Raw genomic sequence first — 15,821 nt, forward strand, 5'->3', positions numbered from 1 at the left:
TTTAAAAAAAATGCATTACGTATCAAATTTTAACGCTGCAAAACGAGCAGTAGAGATCCGATTACCAAATTCAATTTGGCAAAAAAATTAAAAAATAATTTGTTTCTGCGTAATCGCAGCGGAGCGTCATTAGACTTTTAGTCTGCATTAATAGTAGCCTGTTCTCTGCTGTCCTTTTTTTATTATTCTCCAAATCTCAGACTGTTCGTTTAGTGAGCATGAATGCTCTTTTTTGGTGACTATGGCCACGTTTTTTGAGTCTGAAACTTTTACGTGGAACTTTTACTTTTGCAGCCAAGAGTGGTTAGGCTATGATCAATCTGAAGCTATGGTTAGGTAAGAGCCCATCCTCGCAAAGACAGCTTCACGGAGTCAGGGAATCGAACTATTGATCATTTGCGTGTCCAATCACACACCTTACCTCTCGGCTATCACGAGAATATCAAGAGCAAAACTTTCGCTTTCTCTGATTCCAAAAACATCTACATTTTTTACGGTCAACTAATCAGTTTGGCGTGATAACAGCGGCCAATTTATTTCACATCAATTTATAAATTTCTCTTAAGGAACAGAATGTAAAACAAGATTATACATGACATAAATAAATAAATATGACAATAAATATTACGATATCACTCTTCTTGATGATATCTACATTCTCATTTCATTTGAAGAACTTCAGAGAAGAACGTACAACATCTGACTCAACAATATTGACCTCAAAAGCGGCACATATCACTTACTCTATCATCTAGGATCTTCTCCACCTGATACTCGACAGGTGGTTCCGGTACACCAGGAACTGATGGTTGGTCACCATTGGGCAGACTGACACCTCCATTAGCCGCAGCAGCCATGTTCACGTCCATTAGAGCTTAATTCAATACCGGCACACTACAATATAGATTCAAACAAGCAAATAATCTGAAAGAGACCTAATTTTCTATATCAAATATTAGATTGCCTTTCAATGAAAATTGGAATTTTTTCCGTTTGTGCCCCCCCCCCCCCGCTTTAGTGGGTGCGTATTATTTGTACCCCCCTCAGGCACACGTGCCATACTTTTACATAATGACAATGATTTACTGTGTATTGACATGTGATCTGTAAAGGTGGGGGGGGGGGTGCATAATGTACTGGGGGCATGACATAAATACATACGTGCCATATTTTTACAATGATTTACTGTGTATTGACCCGTGCATAACGTACAAGATCCAAAATTTTAACATCGTTGATTATATTCCGCAAATTTGCTGCTAAAAAGAAGGTCGAATTTTGTCTGCTGAACGAATCAAGGCGCTTGAACGACATTCACTAGGAGCATATAGAGTTATAGTTATTTAATAAGAATCAATTTTAACGCCTAAAAACTACACAAATATTTTGAAGAACCGTATTGACCTCAATATCAAAAATCATTTTTGAATATCATCCAAACCTATTCATATTTTCTGATTGTATAAAAACAGAGACCATGCACGGTTACAGTTAAATAGCATGGAGCGGATAATCAAATATCTAAAACCGTTTCAATTTATCAGAACAAAAGGCCGCTGACAAAAACCTGTCTAATGTGTATGCAGCCGTACAATAAAATTCAACCATCCAACAGCTCATTCCGACGCTATTCAAACACAGACCACGTCAGCACAGAACAATTGGTATTCTCTATCTCAGTAATGATAACGATACGAAATACGAGGCCTCAAATTTAAATCCTGACGACAAATGACGTACTTGCCTCGGATCTGACAAAAGTACGTTTAACTATCTCATTGGTCTAACGATCTTCAACCGCTATAAATTAAATTTCACGTGTCACAGCCTGAAAACCTCCCGAAGTGTCGAGGCACAACTGGAGTCTCACAGCAGCGAATCCTCACTATGTCACTACAATTCCTCAAGTGAAACTCGCTCAATCTCCAGCATCCAAATCTTTGCTATTGTATTCAATCTCCACTATTGCAATATCACATTGCAATCCTACAACTTAGAGAGATACTTTCAATATTACTACCATCGTCCCAACTTGTGTCTAACAAAAGAGAAAAAGCAAACTTACACAGAACTGCACAAATGTGTTCAGTATCATTGTCAAGTAGCAGTGCCATCTCAAAGACACACAAATTCCCCCTATTCAGTTCTCTCAGTTCCTCTTTCCCATTAATTCTGGTCTATATACTCTGTGCAGGAATCAATATACCTTTAGTATCAGCAAATTTTGTAGTTGAAGCCTCAGGTGTTAAAAACAACAACATGCACTCAGCCTCCTTCTCCAGTTCAAGCAGCAGCAGTTCCTCGTCGTCATCATCATCATTCACAGGTAACCAGATAGAAAAAGTAAAAGCTTAATGAGCTCTAAATTCACCATTGCTGAAGCGTTGAAGACACAGCTCCACGGACCTTCAAATGGCCAGTGAAGGGCTTCTCCGAAGTAAAAAACATTGTAATTTCAGCCCAAAAAGAAATTAGATTTTGTGATCATCGCCAATGAGAGAGAACAGCTCGCTTTTATGAGAGGGAAAAGTTAAAAAATTTTTTGTAAAAAGTTTCCATGAGAAGTACCGCTTTTTGCAGTCAGCCTATTTGATTGGAAAAAAGATAACAAAAACTGTGTAAAGATTTTGCAAAAAAAATTTCTTTTCGGAAACGATTTTTAAAGAACCAGAACATTAGAAATATTTACTCAGGCACAACCACAGAACCACATTTTTCAAGAATTGTTTCAAGAATGATGGCCTTTTAATTTACAAAATGTTTTTAAATTGCTCTGCTAAGCTGTGACAAATTTTTCGTTGTGACATTAAAATTTTGATTTCTCGATCCGGACTTAAAACTTTTTCACCTTTTCAGATAGATAACATACTTCGTAAGGAAAGATAAAAAAATAACTTTGAAGATGAAGAACAGCTTCAAATGTTCCACATCTTTGCATCTTTATATCCAGATCTGATTCCCAACTGTAATGCTCTTTTAGCATTCTCTGGGGAAAAATTAAACGATAGCATCTCGTTATAAACAAAAGTACATCTATCTAAAGACATTTTTCGAAGATGTCCTCTAAATTTTCCAATATCGTCACACAGTCGTCAGACTAAATTGACTGCTTAAAAAGTAAAATGCTGTATCAAAAAAATAAATTCGAAAAAATCTGAGAGTTCTTTACTATTACAGTAAGCTTATACCCGAAGCTTTACTGCTTATATGCCCAATGACACGTTATTTGGAAGTAGAAGCAAAACAATTTCTTCCCATACTGATAAAATCTGAAGTTTTGGGTATTTTTGCTGATCTTGAACACAGAAAAGCCGCAACAAGTTGTTTTAAATCACGGAAGAAACAAAATACATTAAGCTTCATTTAAACTTTAGTCAGAAATACAAAACGCTGAGTTTTCAAACAACCTCAAAAATTTGATCTCTAAAACAAAAAATTTCTAAGTATTATTGCTGGATTGGGTAATTATAACCCAAAGTTTGCAAGATTGAAAAGTGAAAATATGTTTGAGAAAAATACTTCACAAAAAAAGTTTAGACTGACATCTCACTAGATGATTCATCATATATTTCCAATGCAATTAATGCAAGAGAAGCTCGCCCATTTTTTCTTGGGAAAATATGCGGAAGCAAATCTTGGTTATGAAACAAATTAAAAAGAGTTTCCATTATGACAAAGTGCACATTTTTCCCTTCACACCTTTAAATAATGCCTCCTCAGTAGTTTCAGTGCAACGAACACCTAGAGACTAGTCACCCACACTTAAGGAGAAATGCACAGTTATTAAATTTCCTCGTGATCTATCAGTTTGTCTTGTTTCTGATGACGGAAAGTCAAATCAAATCGATCATGAAGCAAAGCAACTAAGCAAAAAAAATCACAAAACAACACATTCACAGAAGTAAAAATAATTCCCACGAAATTTGATTGATAATTAGTCAACTAAATTAAAGCATTTATACTTTTTTGCTTTCCACAAACCTCCACAAGTCAAAACTTTCCCTGTTAAAAGATTTATGCTACTTTATATAGTGCCAAACTCAGTCTAGTTCAAATCAAAATCTATTAAATCTCCAGCTCTCTTGTTCAACCCGTAGCTACAAATAGTTCCATATGTGAAAAAAAAAATAAAAATCCGAACGTCAAGATAAACTCAATGCAAGGTAAAATATGGCATAGACTCAAGTAGTAGCCAACAAGGAGGCTCGGTAATGTTCGTTTGCACATAAAGTTACGACCCCGCTCATCCACATTTTTGGCTTAAATGTCTACCAAATGAGGAAGATAGAAAACCCTCAAAGAATCAAATATTTTTTTGAAAATGTGTATGACCAAAAAGATCGTCTCCAACGCAAATAACTCAAGTGGAGTAAAAAATGCAAGTCAGAACGGACAACAAAATCAAACCAATAATAACAAACATGAATTACATCAACACTTCTGTCCATTGTAATAGAAGTTGTTCAAAACAGCGTTGGATAAAACTGAAGTTAAAGAAAACAATTGTACTTCTCTAGAAAAGATATGGAACCACTCCATAAAAAGGCTCGGTAGTAAATAGACAAAAAAAAACGGCTAAAAAATTGGCTTACATTTTTAAAAACAATTAATTTCAAAGTAATGAAAAACAATAGATAGCAATTGAAAACATCCAACGTGTTTATGATCACAAATGCCTCTACAGGGGGAAATTAGGACTTGTCATTATTCAATCTTTGGTTAAAAAAAGAACAAATAGAGACAACAAACAAAAACTCAATTAAAACTTGCGAGAAAACGCGGTCGAAGACGTAAAGCCATAACTTGCCCCTCAAAAAGGTTCAATTGAGCCTTCCTCGATTAAGCCAAAAATGTCTTATGCGATCTCTCGTTAATGAGAATTGGTAAGAAATACACAAAAATAGAAAAAGGGCACAGAATTAAGTGATAATTTTGTATTTTTCAATAATAATATTATCCAAAGACATGAAATCCATAAGCTACAAAATGAATTAATTAAACAGGTTCATCTATTAGTCCAAAGGAAGCACTTGAGACCTGTATTTATACAGAATGTCTATAACGTCTACAAAAAGAACGTCAAATATAGACAAAAATCAAAAATTAGTCTACTTTTTTTTCGCGAAAAACAAGTGTCGAAACCAATAAAATCTTAACAAATTCTATTTAAAAATTAGCGTTTGTACACTTGCAACTTCCTTCGACAACAAAAAAGTCAAATGTGACCTGTAATAAACGAGACCAGGTAACATATAGACAAAAAAGAACAAAAAGGCGATGTCAAGTTTGTTTTTTTTGTTTTTAAAACAATTGTTTTCAAAGTCATGACAGCCATCAGCCATCTGCTCAAATCAGAACATAGGCTCATATATTCCTCCATAAAATCCCAATAAGACCTGTCATCGTCCAGGAAATTCCATACCACTAAAAAGACAAAGTAACAACGACAGTTAAAGACATATGTAAAAAAATTCAATTAAATTCTTCGAGAAAGGGGTTTTGATGCCGTTAAAAACAATGTATTCCTTTCAAGACTCTTATATGTTCAATTGTGCCTTATTTTGAATGCCAGTAAGGTAATATGTAAACAGTCAAAAATGTGATAACGTGACAAAACGAGAAAAAAAACCGTGAAAAATGGGCCACTGCCTAAAAATGAAAAAAAAAAATGTGAAATCTACTACAATCAAAGCCAGAAAACCATAACTTAACTTGTAAAACCGCAAACAAAATTATAAATTATTTTAGAAGAGAGAAGAAGAAGAAGAAGCATTCCTTCTTGCTGACACTAAGCTACAAGTTGACCAAATTAAAAGAAAAATAGTGACAAAGTCAAAAGACCATTGTTTATTTAAAAATCATTCATTTTTAAAAGTCAAAATAACCAACACCTTTCGAGTAAAGAAACTAGATATATTAATTTGGAAATGCTTATAAAACCTTTTGGAACTATCAACAGTGAGCTTTGATTTGAATTGTTCTGTTCTTGAAATAACATAAGATCGAAATTTTTTTAAAAAAAAAGACCGACTGATTACAATCTTTGACTGATTACAATATTTTTGGCTTGTAAGGGTCAACGATTGGACCAAAAACAGCCTTATTTTGCTGTTCTACATTAAGAAAACTCAATTGTTAAAGATCTAAATAATTCGTTAGTTAAAAAGATCAGAAATGAACGGCGAAAATTTAATTCGACCAATCTCAATGGAAGTGGATGTAGGACTAGCTCCATTTGTAGTTTGCAAAGATTGTGTTATTTATCTTTGGGTGTTTACTTGCAGCGAGTTTCATCAAAATGAACTACAGAAGCTTATTTAAAAAAATTTTGATGACTGCATTTTGAATTTGAAATATTTAGCCAAAAAAACTAAATCAAAATAATCAACATTTTTGTCAGTACAATAAAATCAACAGTACCCTTGTTAAGTTTTTTTTACATATTTTAGCAAAATTGACGAAATTTTAGGCAAAAATTTTGGAAAATGTGAATAGGTCTAATATTCACAAAAATTTAAACCACGATAACTCGCTTTAAACGAAATTCAAAAAAACTCCTCTTTTTAATTCCATATTGTACGCCGGACGAGCTTTTCAATGACACCACTGACAACTCTCTACGATGAATATATCGATCGGTCAAAATTGACTGAAACAAAACCCATTTGAGTATATAGTTCCTCCCCCCTCAAGAGGGGTCGGACCAAAAATGAGTTAAACACCTCGACAAATTGCAGCGCTCGAGACGTTATCCTCACCATAGTTCCTATAAACAAACGGAAGAAGTTCGGTGAAAATATTATCCTCCGTCGTAAAAACATTCACAGAATTTTTTAAGGCTCAGTGAAAAGAAATTGAAATCACATTTCTGGTAGCATTTACCTTCAAAACCGCAATCAACTTGTCGCAGAACTTACGGCCATTTTTTCATAGAGCTTATGATCAGTTGAGGGCGATGTACCGTAAATCGGAAGCAAGCAACTCGAAACAAGTTCAAATCCAGAAAACTGTGGGTATTTAAACTTTGTGAAACCATGGCGTGATGTGATATTTACCTCAATATTTGCTTAATATCTTGTAACATTGTTTGAATTACTTTTTCAAGCAACGCATTTCACAACAAGTGCTAAATTAACATCTTAAAGATTGTGTTCTCGGTTAAAAGTTGAGTGTAATAGGTAAATTTTTCCGGAGATACAGTTGATATTAGAAGTTGATATTGGATCTTGAGCCATCCCACAAGTGATCATGTTTCACAGTAGCTTTTCAGTCTACATATGCATCAAGTAGATTGAAATAACTATTGAAATAAATATTTTAGGTGATGCAGGTGGTGGCCAATTTTCCCAATCATCTAGAATGAATGAGAATGACGATGGATGGTTCCTTTACCTACAGATCAGTGGATACCAGGCATCAGAACTATCGATCCATCTCATGGGCAGAGACCTCACTGTCTCTGGAAAACATTCACAAGGAGAACAGGCATGTCCAAAACGTTTTTATCAACAAAACACTTGTTGCAAACCACTAAACCTATCTGAGGGGTTAGTGACTTGATACCAGCCCAATTTTGCTGTTAGGCAAATTCTGACCGGTCAATATCTTTTTGCAGAGACCTAAAAGTGGTATCATTGAAAAGCTCTAGAAAAATCATTGAAAACATTTTAAATTTTTCGTTTCTTTACGAAAATGAGGTTTGAAGTTTTCGATACTGTCCGCTTATCGCAACGCCAGATATATACAATTTTAAGTTGTATAAATTACATTTTCGTCTTTCTGTACAATTTTTAATTCATTAAAGAAAAATTTCTGAAAATTTTTTACTGTTCTGTTAGTCAGATGCCTGAAAATTGTTTTAAAGTTATATATTTTACTCTCTTCGTCTTTCTGTACTATTTCTAGTTCATTATTAATTCTGAGAAAAAAATAAAGAATAGCAATCCAGATAACCCATCATATTTTTTAAAACGAAAAATAGATTTCAAGATGAAATTGGAAATTCAGTACTCTGGTAATTGGATTTTAAACAATGACTGAAACAAATATACAGCTGGAAAAAAATACACTTCCATCTATATCCATTTCAGTTCAAAGCAATGAAGCATGGTTTTCCATTGATGCTCACACAAGGAAAGATAAATTCAATAGATCGCAGCAGACAGAAAAGTATATTTTGTGAAAATGGACGTTAATAATTTTTGCACCGAATTAGTTAAGTCTTTATGAGTTGTATTTTGCACGCCGTAAGTATTGTCACTCTTTGAGCAGAGATACTTCAATCGATTACCAGTATCTACCATGGTGGCTTTGACATATTAGAAAGACCAAGAAAATTCAATTAAACGCGGGGAAACTTTTATTTTTAAAAGAAGAACGAAAATTCGGGTAAGCTTTTTCATTTGAAACAACAAATGTCATGATGTTCCGACCTCATGTTCTACATTTTTGACCTAACTTTCTTTTGACTTACATTTTTGACAAAGAGACCAAAATAGATGTTTTACAAAATCGTTACACAACCAAGATGATAATTGAATTAAATAAAGCCATGCCTCATAAGAACAAGATCTGCCATAAAAAACTCTACGAGAAAAAAAGCAACAACAAAAAGCAACATATTAGGGCAAAACTCAATATCTTAATTTAAAGGCACCTAGTAACAACGTCAAATTACAATCAGACAAAATCCTTACTACACAAATTTATTTTTCCTAACTGCACATCAGATGGGATTAATGAGACTAGGTAACAAGTAGACAAAAAGAAGAAATAATGAGGCGAAGAGGCGAAACCCAAAAATCAATCAACATTTTTCAACCAAATAATTTCAAAACTCTTCAAAATAATTAGCTTTTAACAAAAAAATTCTTGATAAATTTACCAAAAAACTTTAATGAAACCAATAGCACTTGTCTATGGTTAGACTAATAGGAACGGACTAAAAGTGCAAAAAAACTAATAAAATTACGAACAAAAAATTACAAACATTGCGAAAACACAAATTAGTGAAGTCATTAAAATCATTAGCTATCATCTGAAAATTATGTATCTTTATTTCAATATCTATATATACTAATTCAACTAACATTATACTGAATGAAATAATAACTTCACTTGTGCCATATTTGAAAATAATTGGGATCTGTTATTACGCGATTGTACTAAAGGAAAAGAAAAAGAAACAAAAACACACCACTCACATCACTTTTAAAAAAACGCATATTGTCCAACAAACAAAACATCAGTTACATCGTAATATCAGTAAACATGTTAATTTTTAAAATACAAGGAATGGGACCTCTCAATGATGAGATTAAGTTACAAGTTGACGAAAAGAACAAAATGAAAAATTGAAAAATCCTTCTATAACTTGAATATGTAAAATATCAAAAACTTTAAGACTATTCGCATTAAACTGACTGCTTCGGGTAACAACATTCATTCAACCCTCATACAAGCTAATGGGACCGGTCCGCTTTTTATTGCTACCTAAATGAAAGTAAAAAACAGCAAATTCAAAAAAAATGGGCAAGAAAAGTGTTGAAGCCAATAAAAAATGATAATTTCGGTACGAATTTTCCACTTTCAAATAATTTTTTAACAGCAATGGTGTTCTTTTAACAATTTGGCTCAAAAAGATCAACAAACATGAGCAAATACATTAAAACCACGAATTGTTGGAGAAAACCCGTAATATCAACGCCATTACATTCAATAGCTTTCAACGGCAGCTAATAAATACGCTAAGTGATTCGTAGGTCATCAATAAGACACTACAATAAGTAATAGATAATGAAGACAATAAGAAATACAGACAAAAACCTTAAATTCAGTAAAAAAGTACGAGAAAGTGTTGAAGCCAATTAAACCATAAATTTTTCCCTATAAACTTTATATATGATCCGTTAAACGTCATCCCTAAGCCAAACCAACTATCATTATTAGGATAATGTGATAAGATTCCAAAAGGAAACAAAATTACAAAACAAATATCCAAAAACAAAAAAAATATGAAAACTTGTGCATCGAAGTCATAACACCAATAGTAAGAAGATAAAACCGCTAAATAGATTGATTCTGGTGGAAATGGAAAAAAATGTGTCCAAAAATTAGTGAGACTGACTTGCAGCTCACGAAAAAAAAATTAAGCTTGGTTAATTTTCAAAAATTTTTTCGAATTATTTTTGAAGTCTTAACAGCCATTAAAATCAATAGCTTTCAGCAGAAGCCGCCAAACACGCTCAAATGGAGCGTATGCTTCGATTTGAGGACAGGGATATTTGTTATGCATAGGTAATCAATAAGTCGTCACAATAAGTCTTATAACTATGGAAACAACAATAAACATCAGCAAAAACCAAAAAATCAGTAAAGTGCGAGAAGAAAGTGTCGAAGCCATTTAAACCAAAAGCCTTTCTCTGGAAACCTTATCCATCATCCTGTGAACGTCTTCTCGAAACCAATGCGAGGTATCATTATCGGGATAATGTGATAAGATGTCAAGAGGAACCAATAATAAGCAAATATCCAAAAATATATTTTTTAATTTTTTGAAAACTTGTCGCATCGAAGCCATAAAACAAATAGTTAGAAGATAAAACCGCTAATCAGATTAATTTTGTTGCAGTAGAAAGGAAGGATCCCTATCTACTGAGACTGACTTATAATTCACAAAAATAAGTTAATGTTAAAAAATTTCTCGAAAAATTATTTTTAAAGGCTTAACAGCCATTAGCTGTCCACTGAAAGCTTTAGATATGTTCACTTAATGCTTATTACAAAATCCATTGCACTTTTAATCAACGAGACAAAGGTATAGGACTCCAAAAATTTAGTAAAACCTCAAAGAAAATTTCATTTAAAATTACGAAAACTCAAAAGTCGAAGCCAAAAAAACACCAGCATTTATTTGAAAACGAATTTTTTGTTCATTGGTCTTCATTTAACTGTAAATCAGGTTTGTCATTAACGGAACCTATCTATGAAAAGTGACTAGTCGCTAGGTGACCCAAGAAAACAAAACAAAAATATGAAAAGATTTCTATAAAAGAACTCTTAAATAGAATTCAAATTTGGGCTTCATTTAACTGTAAATCAGGTTTGTCATTAACGGGACCTATCTATGAAAAGTGACTAGTCGCTAGGTGACCCAAGAAAACAAAAACAAATATGAAAAGATTTTTAAAAGAGCTAAAGAGCTCTGAAATAGAATTCAAATTTTTTTGAATGTTAACTTTCCTATGAGACTAGAACTATTGTTTTTATCGCCTTTCGTCTACCAGGAACTCAAAATTGTTTCATTTTGTGGCCTGAAATGTAATTTTGAATTAATATTTTGAAGAAAAATTACACTAAAAAGTGAACAATCACCAAAAAGTGCCAAGTATCCCGTGTTCACACAAAACTTCAATAACTTCGATAACTTCTCGAAAAAAACGAAATTCAAAAAAAAAACCTTTTTAGTTTTTAATTCTACGCTGGACTAGCTTTTTAATGATACCACTCACATTTCTGTACGATGAATATATCCATCGGCCAAAATTGTCTGAACAAAAAAAATCCATTTGAGTATATAGTTCCTTCACCACAAGTGGGGTCGGAACAACTAGAAATAAGTCTTAATAGCAGTGGGCCGTCGAGAAAAAAACAAACAAACAATGATGGCAGCTCCGACAAAACTAGATCTAATTGCTTTTGATTAAATTTTGATAAAATTTTGATTAACTTGGTGCGATCTTCATAAAGGCCTTTATTCGATATTACATTATGTCCATTCTTATTTCACATGGAAGGTAAGAAGTACATCCATCACCTTCAATTTGCTATTCTAACGATTCTGGATGTTCACATTCAAAATTGAAGAACCGATTTCTGCACAAAATTCAAAAACCGATTTCTGCACAAATTTGGTTTTGCTTAAACGGAATTTAGAATTCCTTTCTGGAAAGCAACAGTTGCAACTATCGAATCAGAAATTACGGAAAAACTGGACCAACGCGTCTTTGAGATCTTTCGGAACTCACTTTCAAAACATCTAGTAGAAAGATTTCTGAAATCTAACTTTCTTAACAACTCTTTAATGTAAAGAAAACATGACATTTTTCCCAGCTGGTACATAATTTTAACTCAAAATTGTTATTACTTCTTTTCTCATTTTTGGCTTTATTTATTTATGGTTTTTAAAATCATTTAAACCCCCCTTCATGACAAAAATGAGTTTAATTCAATTAAATTTGTCTTGATTTATTGCTTGATTCTGAGATATTATTATTTTAAAATAAAAAAAAAATTGACAATAGGTTGTTTTCTAAATTTTATCAATGATATACCAATTTTCAAGCCACTATCCCAGAATAAGGTATTTAAAAAAAGTTTTCGCGTAAGTATATATCTGTGAACGTGTCTACTTATGAACAACTTTCATGCTTGATAAAAAAAGGCTTTTAAGTTTGGCGGGCATTTTATGTTCAAATACACGTTTCCGAGCCTCCTTTCTGAGATCTTTAAACTTGCTCAGAGCTTACCAGCAAAAAAGAAGTGACTTTGGCAAAATTGTTTAGTCGTTTGATCTTTCCATTAGTGACAATATAGGATCTCCTACTTTGGTTTCTCTATTTTAAGCATACTTGGGCTCATGATTTTGAATAGAAGAACCTTCTTGGTTAAAGAATTCAAAACATAGCTGACATATTACCAGAAAAAAAGACGCCATAGCTTTGTAGATCTGCAGTCTCAAAAAATACTGAAAGAAATGCCAAAAAGAAAAATTTCTTCTTTTTATTAATTGCTGAGATTTACTTTAAGAATCTGTATTACTTACTGGTGCGTCTATTAGCTGCTCTCAAAAAACTTTAAAAGGTGAAACAGTCACTTGACCTTACCACCTTGAATTGAAGTAAAGAAAGGTCATTTTTAAAGAGACCAAAATTACGTGTGACCAAAAACTTAAACAAAAACTCGCTCCAATAAGGGTGATAAATGACATTACAAACGAAATTTAGTCAAAATTCCATGAAAATCGATCTGAAGTGATGGTGACGTCATATGGCCGTAACAAAAACTTGACCACAAAAAAAACAATTGCCGCAAGAATTTCGGAAGCAACTTGAAGCGTCGGACCTTCCCAAAAAAGAACTCCAAAGGCAGACGAAAAATGAATCTTTTATGTGAAAGAAGGCAATTAGTTTTTGCCTCACCAAGACTACCAAATTTGTAAAATCAAACCTATCGAAACGAGAAAAAATTAGAGCACTGACATCATCAAAGCAAGCAAAGAAAACAATTACATAAATCGGGACCATAAAAAACAACGCCGCACAGGTTTAAATAATAAGAGCAGATTTTCCGGAGAAGTAACACAATGAAATCTTGGAATGGCAAAATCTTGTCTTATTATAAAAATACAAAATGTTCAATAAGGACAGAAACTCTAAACTTTAGGAGTGATCTCCTGAGAACCGGTTTCGAACTTTCGAATTACGGAAAACATAGCTGGCAGGTTGTTAGAAAATAGCCGCAGTAGCTCTGTAGATCTGCAGTCTCAAAAAGATAATAAAAGAAACAGACCCAAAACAAATTCTTTTTAAAGCTGAGATGTTAGATTTTGATTATATCACAAGTAATCAACTGTAAATAAGACAATTGTTAAAACAACCAAAGAAAAAAGGCTAACAGCTTTAACAACTCATAAAGACGCAGCAATAAAACCCGAGGTTGTGGCAACTACTCAGCATAAATGTCCGCCAACAAATAAGCCAAATGCTAGAGTGTAGAGGCTATGGATACATTGTACAAAAGTAACAAAAATTTAACTTCATTATTTTAAAAGTTTAAAACCAAACTGAAAAAGATCAAGAAGAAGAACATGTACATTTCGTTAGTTAGCATTCCAGTTCCATAGCAATCCTTCTATCAAAAAGCAGTAAAAATAGAATTCAAAGATTCGAAACAAAGATTTTGCCAATATCGTCAAAAATCTGGAAACAAATTCCCCGAAATTAAATACCCTGACAGTGCACAGAAAGCCTTAGTCTAGCAATTAAATTTTAAAAAATCGGAAAATAGCACGAAAATCAGAATAGTAAGCGGACAATTTGACAAAAAAATATATCTCACATTAAGAAAAGAAGTATTCAATGCATGAAATAACAAAAGTAGGTTGCCTTTTACACTTTATACAAAACAGTGCGCTAAAAGATCCAAAAACAAAAAAATTATTACAGAAAAGCAAAAAGCTAAAAATTTTTGATATGAGCCGATTCTGCACTTGAAAAGCATTATATCATCTATCATTCTGCATTATCAATTCAAGAAAATTAAATTCTGATACAGCCTCGATTAAAAAATATCGTAACATAAAAACAGAACAAAGTAAAAAGAAGTCAACCCAGATGGACGAAAAAGGGGCTAAAACGCCTATCTATATGCACAATTCTCTCACAAATTTTGTAAGTTAAAAAGTCGTTCATTTAACGAAAAACTTCTTTCTCTTCCTCGGAAAAAATAGCTCATACGGCAGCTTGACTCAATTTCGCATTTATGTCAAAACGCAGCTTGAACAAATAGTACTTCCGGTAAAAAAATTCAAAAAATCAATACTCATTTTCGAGTCGAGAAGGCCAATAATCCCGGGTCAACGATCATACAACTTTCTTTGATTTTGTACTAGGTCATATATGATTCTTAGTATTTATACTAGGTCATATATGATTTGTATGAATTCTTGGTAGTCATACAAGGACCATATATGATTTCCTAGAAATCATACAGGGATCATACAAAAAAATTCAAAGACTAAAAACTGTATAATTTTGATTTTCCAATGAATTTGAAAAAACTTGGATATCATACAAGGTCATATATGAGACATAATACATTGACTGGTGCAAAAATTCTCGTATAAGGTAGTCAGAGGACTTATTAAATTAATATATCGCATTTGCAATCCTCATTTGATTCTTTGCAATTGATATTGTACTTTAGGGTTTTTTGGCGGATCACAATGTGATGCCGGTGTATCATACAGGTGATGCCCTACCGAATAAAAACAAAAAACATAAATGTTTAAAGATTTTCAAAAAATAGATGTATGATACTTGGTATTCGTACTGGGATCATATATGAATTCTTGGTAATCATACAAGGATCATATATGATTTCTTTGGTTTCATGCAAGGATCGTACTAAGAAATCAAGTATGGACAGTATGAAATCATATATGATCCTTGTATGAAATCAAAGAAACTTCAACCCGGGATAGCCTTAAAACATGTTTGCTTTTCTATGTAGGTGTTGAATCAATTCCAGCAGAGCTTCTCAGTTCCTCAAGCTGTGCTCATGGACACTGTTGAGTCCCTTTGGGACCCTTCCAAGGGCGAGCTTCTAATTAGTGGCAGCAAAACTCACTCCAAGAAGGCAGAGCTCCCGCGCAAGATAGAGATCAAAGTCAAATCTGAGCTCTAATCGAGACTACCGCACAAACTCACGAAGAGAACAGTAGAAAAGAATGCACACAAAAGACAAACACTGAAGATAGTACTCAGTAAATTACATTGCTTAATCTAGTCGTTGTCCACTATAGATTATACACAGATTAGACTAATAAGAGCCATTTAATGTTCCTGTTCTTAGCAATATTATTCACAAATGGTAGTGTAGCGAGGTAGTGGTGTTAATTTGATTCAAAAGAAATTTTCATTCTATTTTCTTAATTCGATCATCCAGTTGCCGTGAATAGTACCAAGTCAGCGCCAACTGAACATGACTGCAACTCCCCAACCCCCCCCCCCCCCCCCTGTACAAGAGCGTAACTGATTGAA

The 15,821-nt window shown here is 33.2% G+C and overlaps 1 protein-coding gene across 1 annotated transcript; it reads left to right on the forward strand.

Annotated features, from left to right (window-relative positions):
- The first annotated feature begins 1,205 nt into the window (after window positions 1-1,205).
- LOC142348754 (uncharacterized) lies at window positions 1,206-15,704 on the forward strand. Its single transcript, XM_075400249.1, has 3 exons — window positions 1,206-2,326; window positions 7,322-7,485; window positions 15,292-15,704. Exons 1-3 carry the CDS (start codon window positions 2,080-2,082, stop codon window positions 15,463-15,465), a joined length of 585 nt encoding a protein of 194 aa, XP_075256364.1. The 5' UTR covers window positions 1,206-2,079; the 3' UTR covers window positions 15,466-15,704.
- The last annotated feature ends 117 nt before the right edge of the window (window positions 15,705-15,821 follow it).

This window comes from Convolutriloba macropyga, chromosome 1 (genome assembly GCF_964194025.1).
Source record: "Convolutriloba macropyga chromosome 1, txConMacr16.3, whole genome shotgun sequence".
NCBI classification, from domain to species: domain Eukaryota; kingdom Metazoa; phylum Xenacoelomorpha; order Acoela; family Convolutidae; genus Convolutriloba; species Convolutriloba macropyga.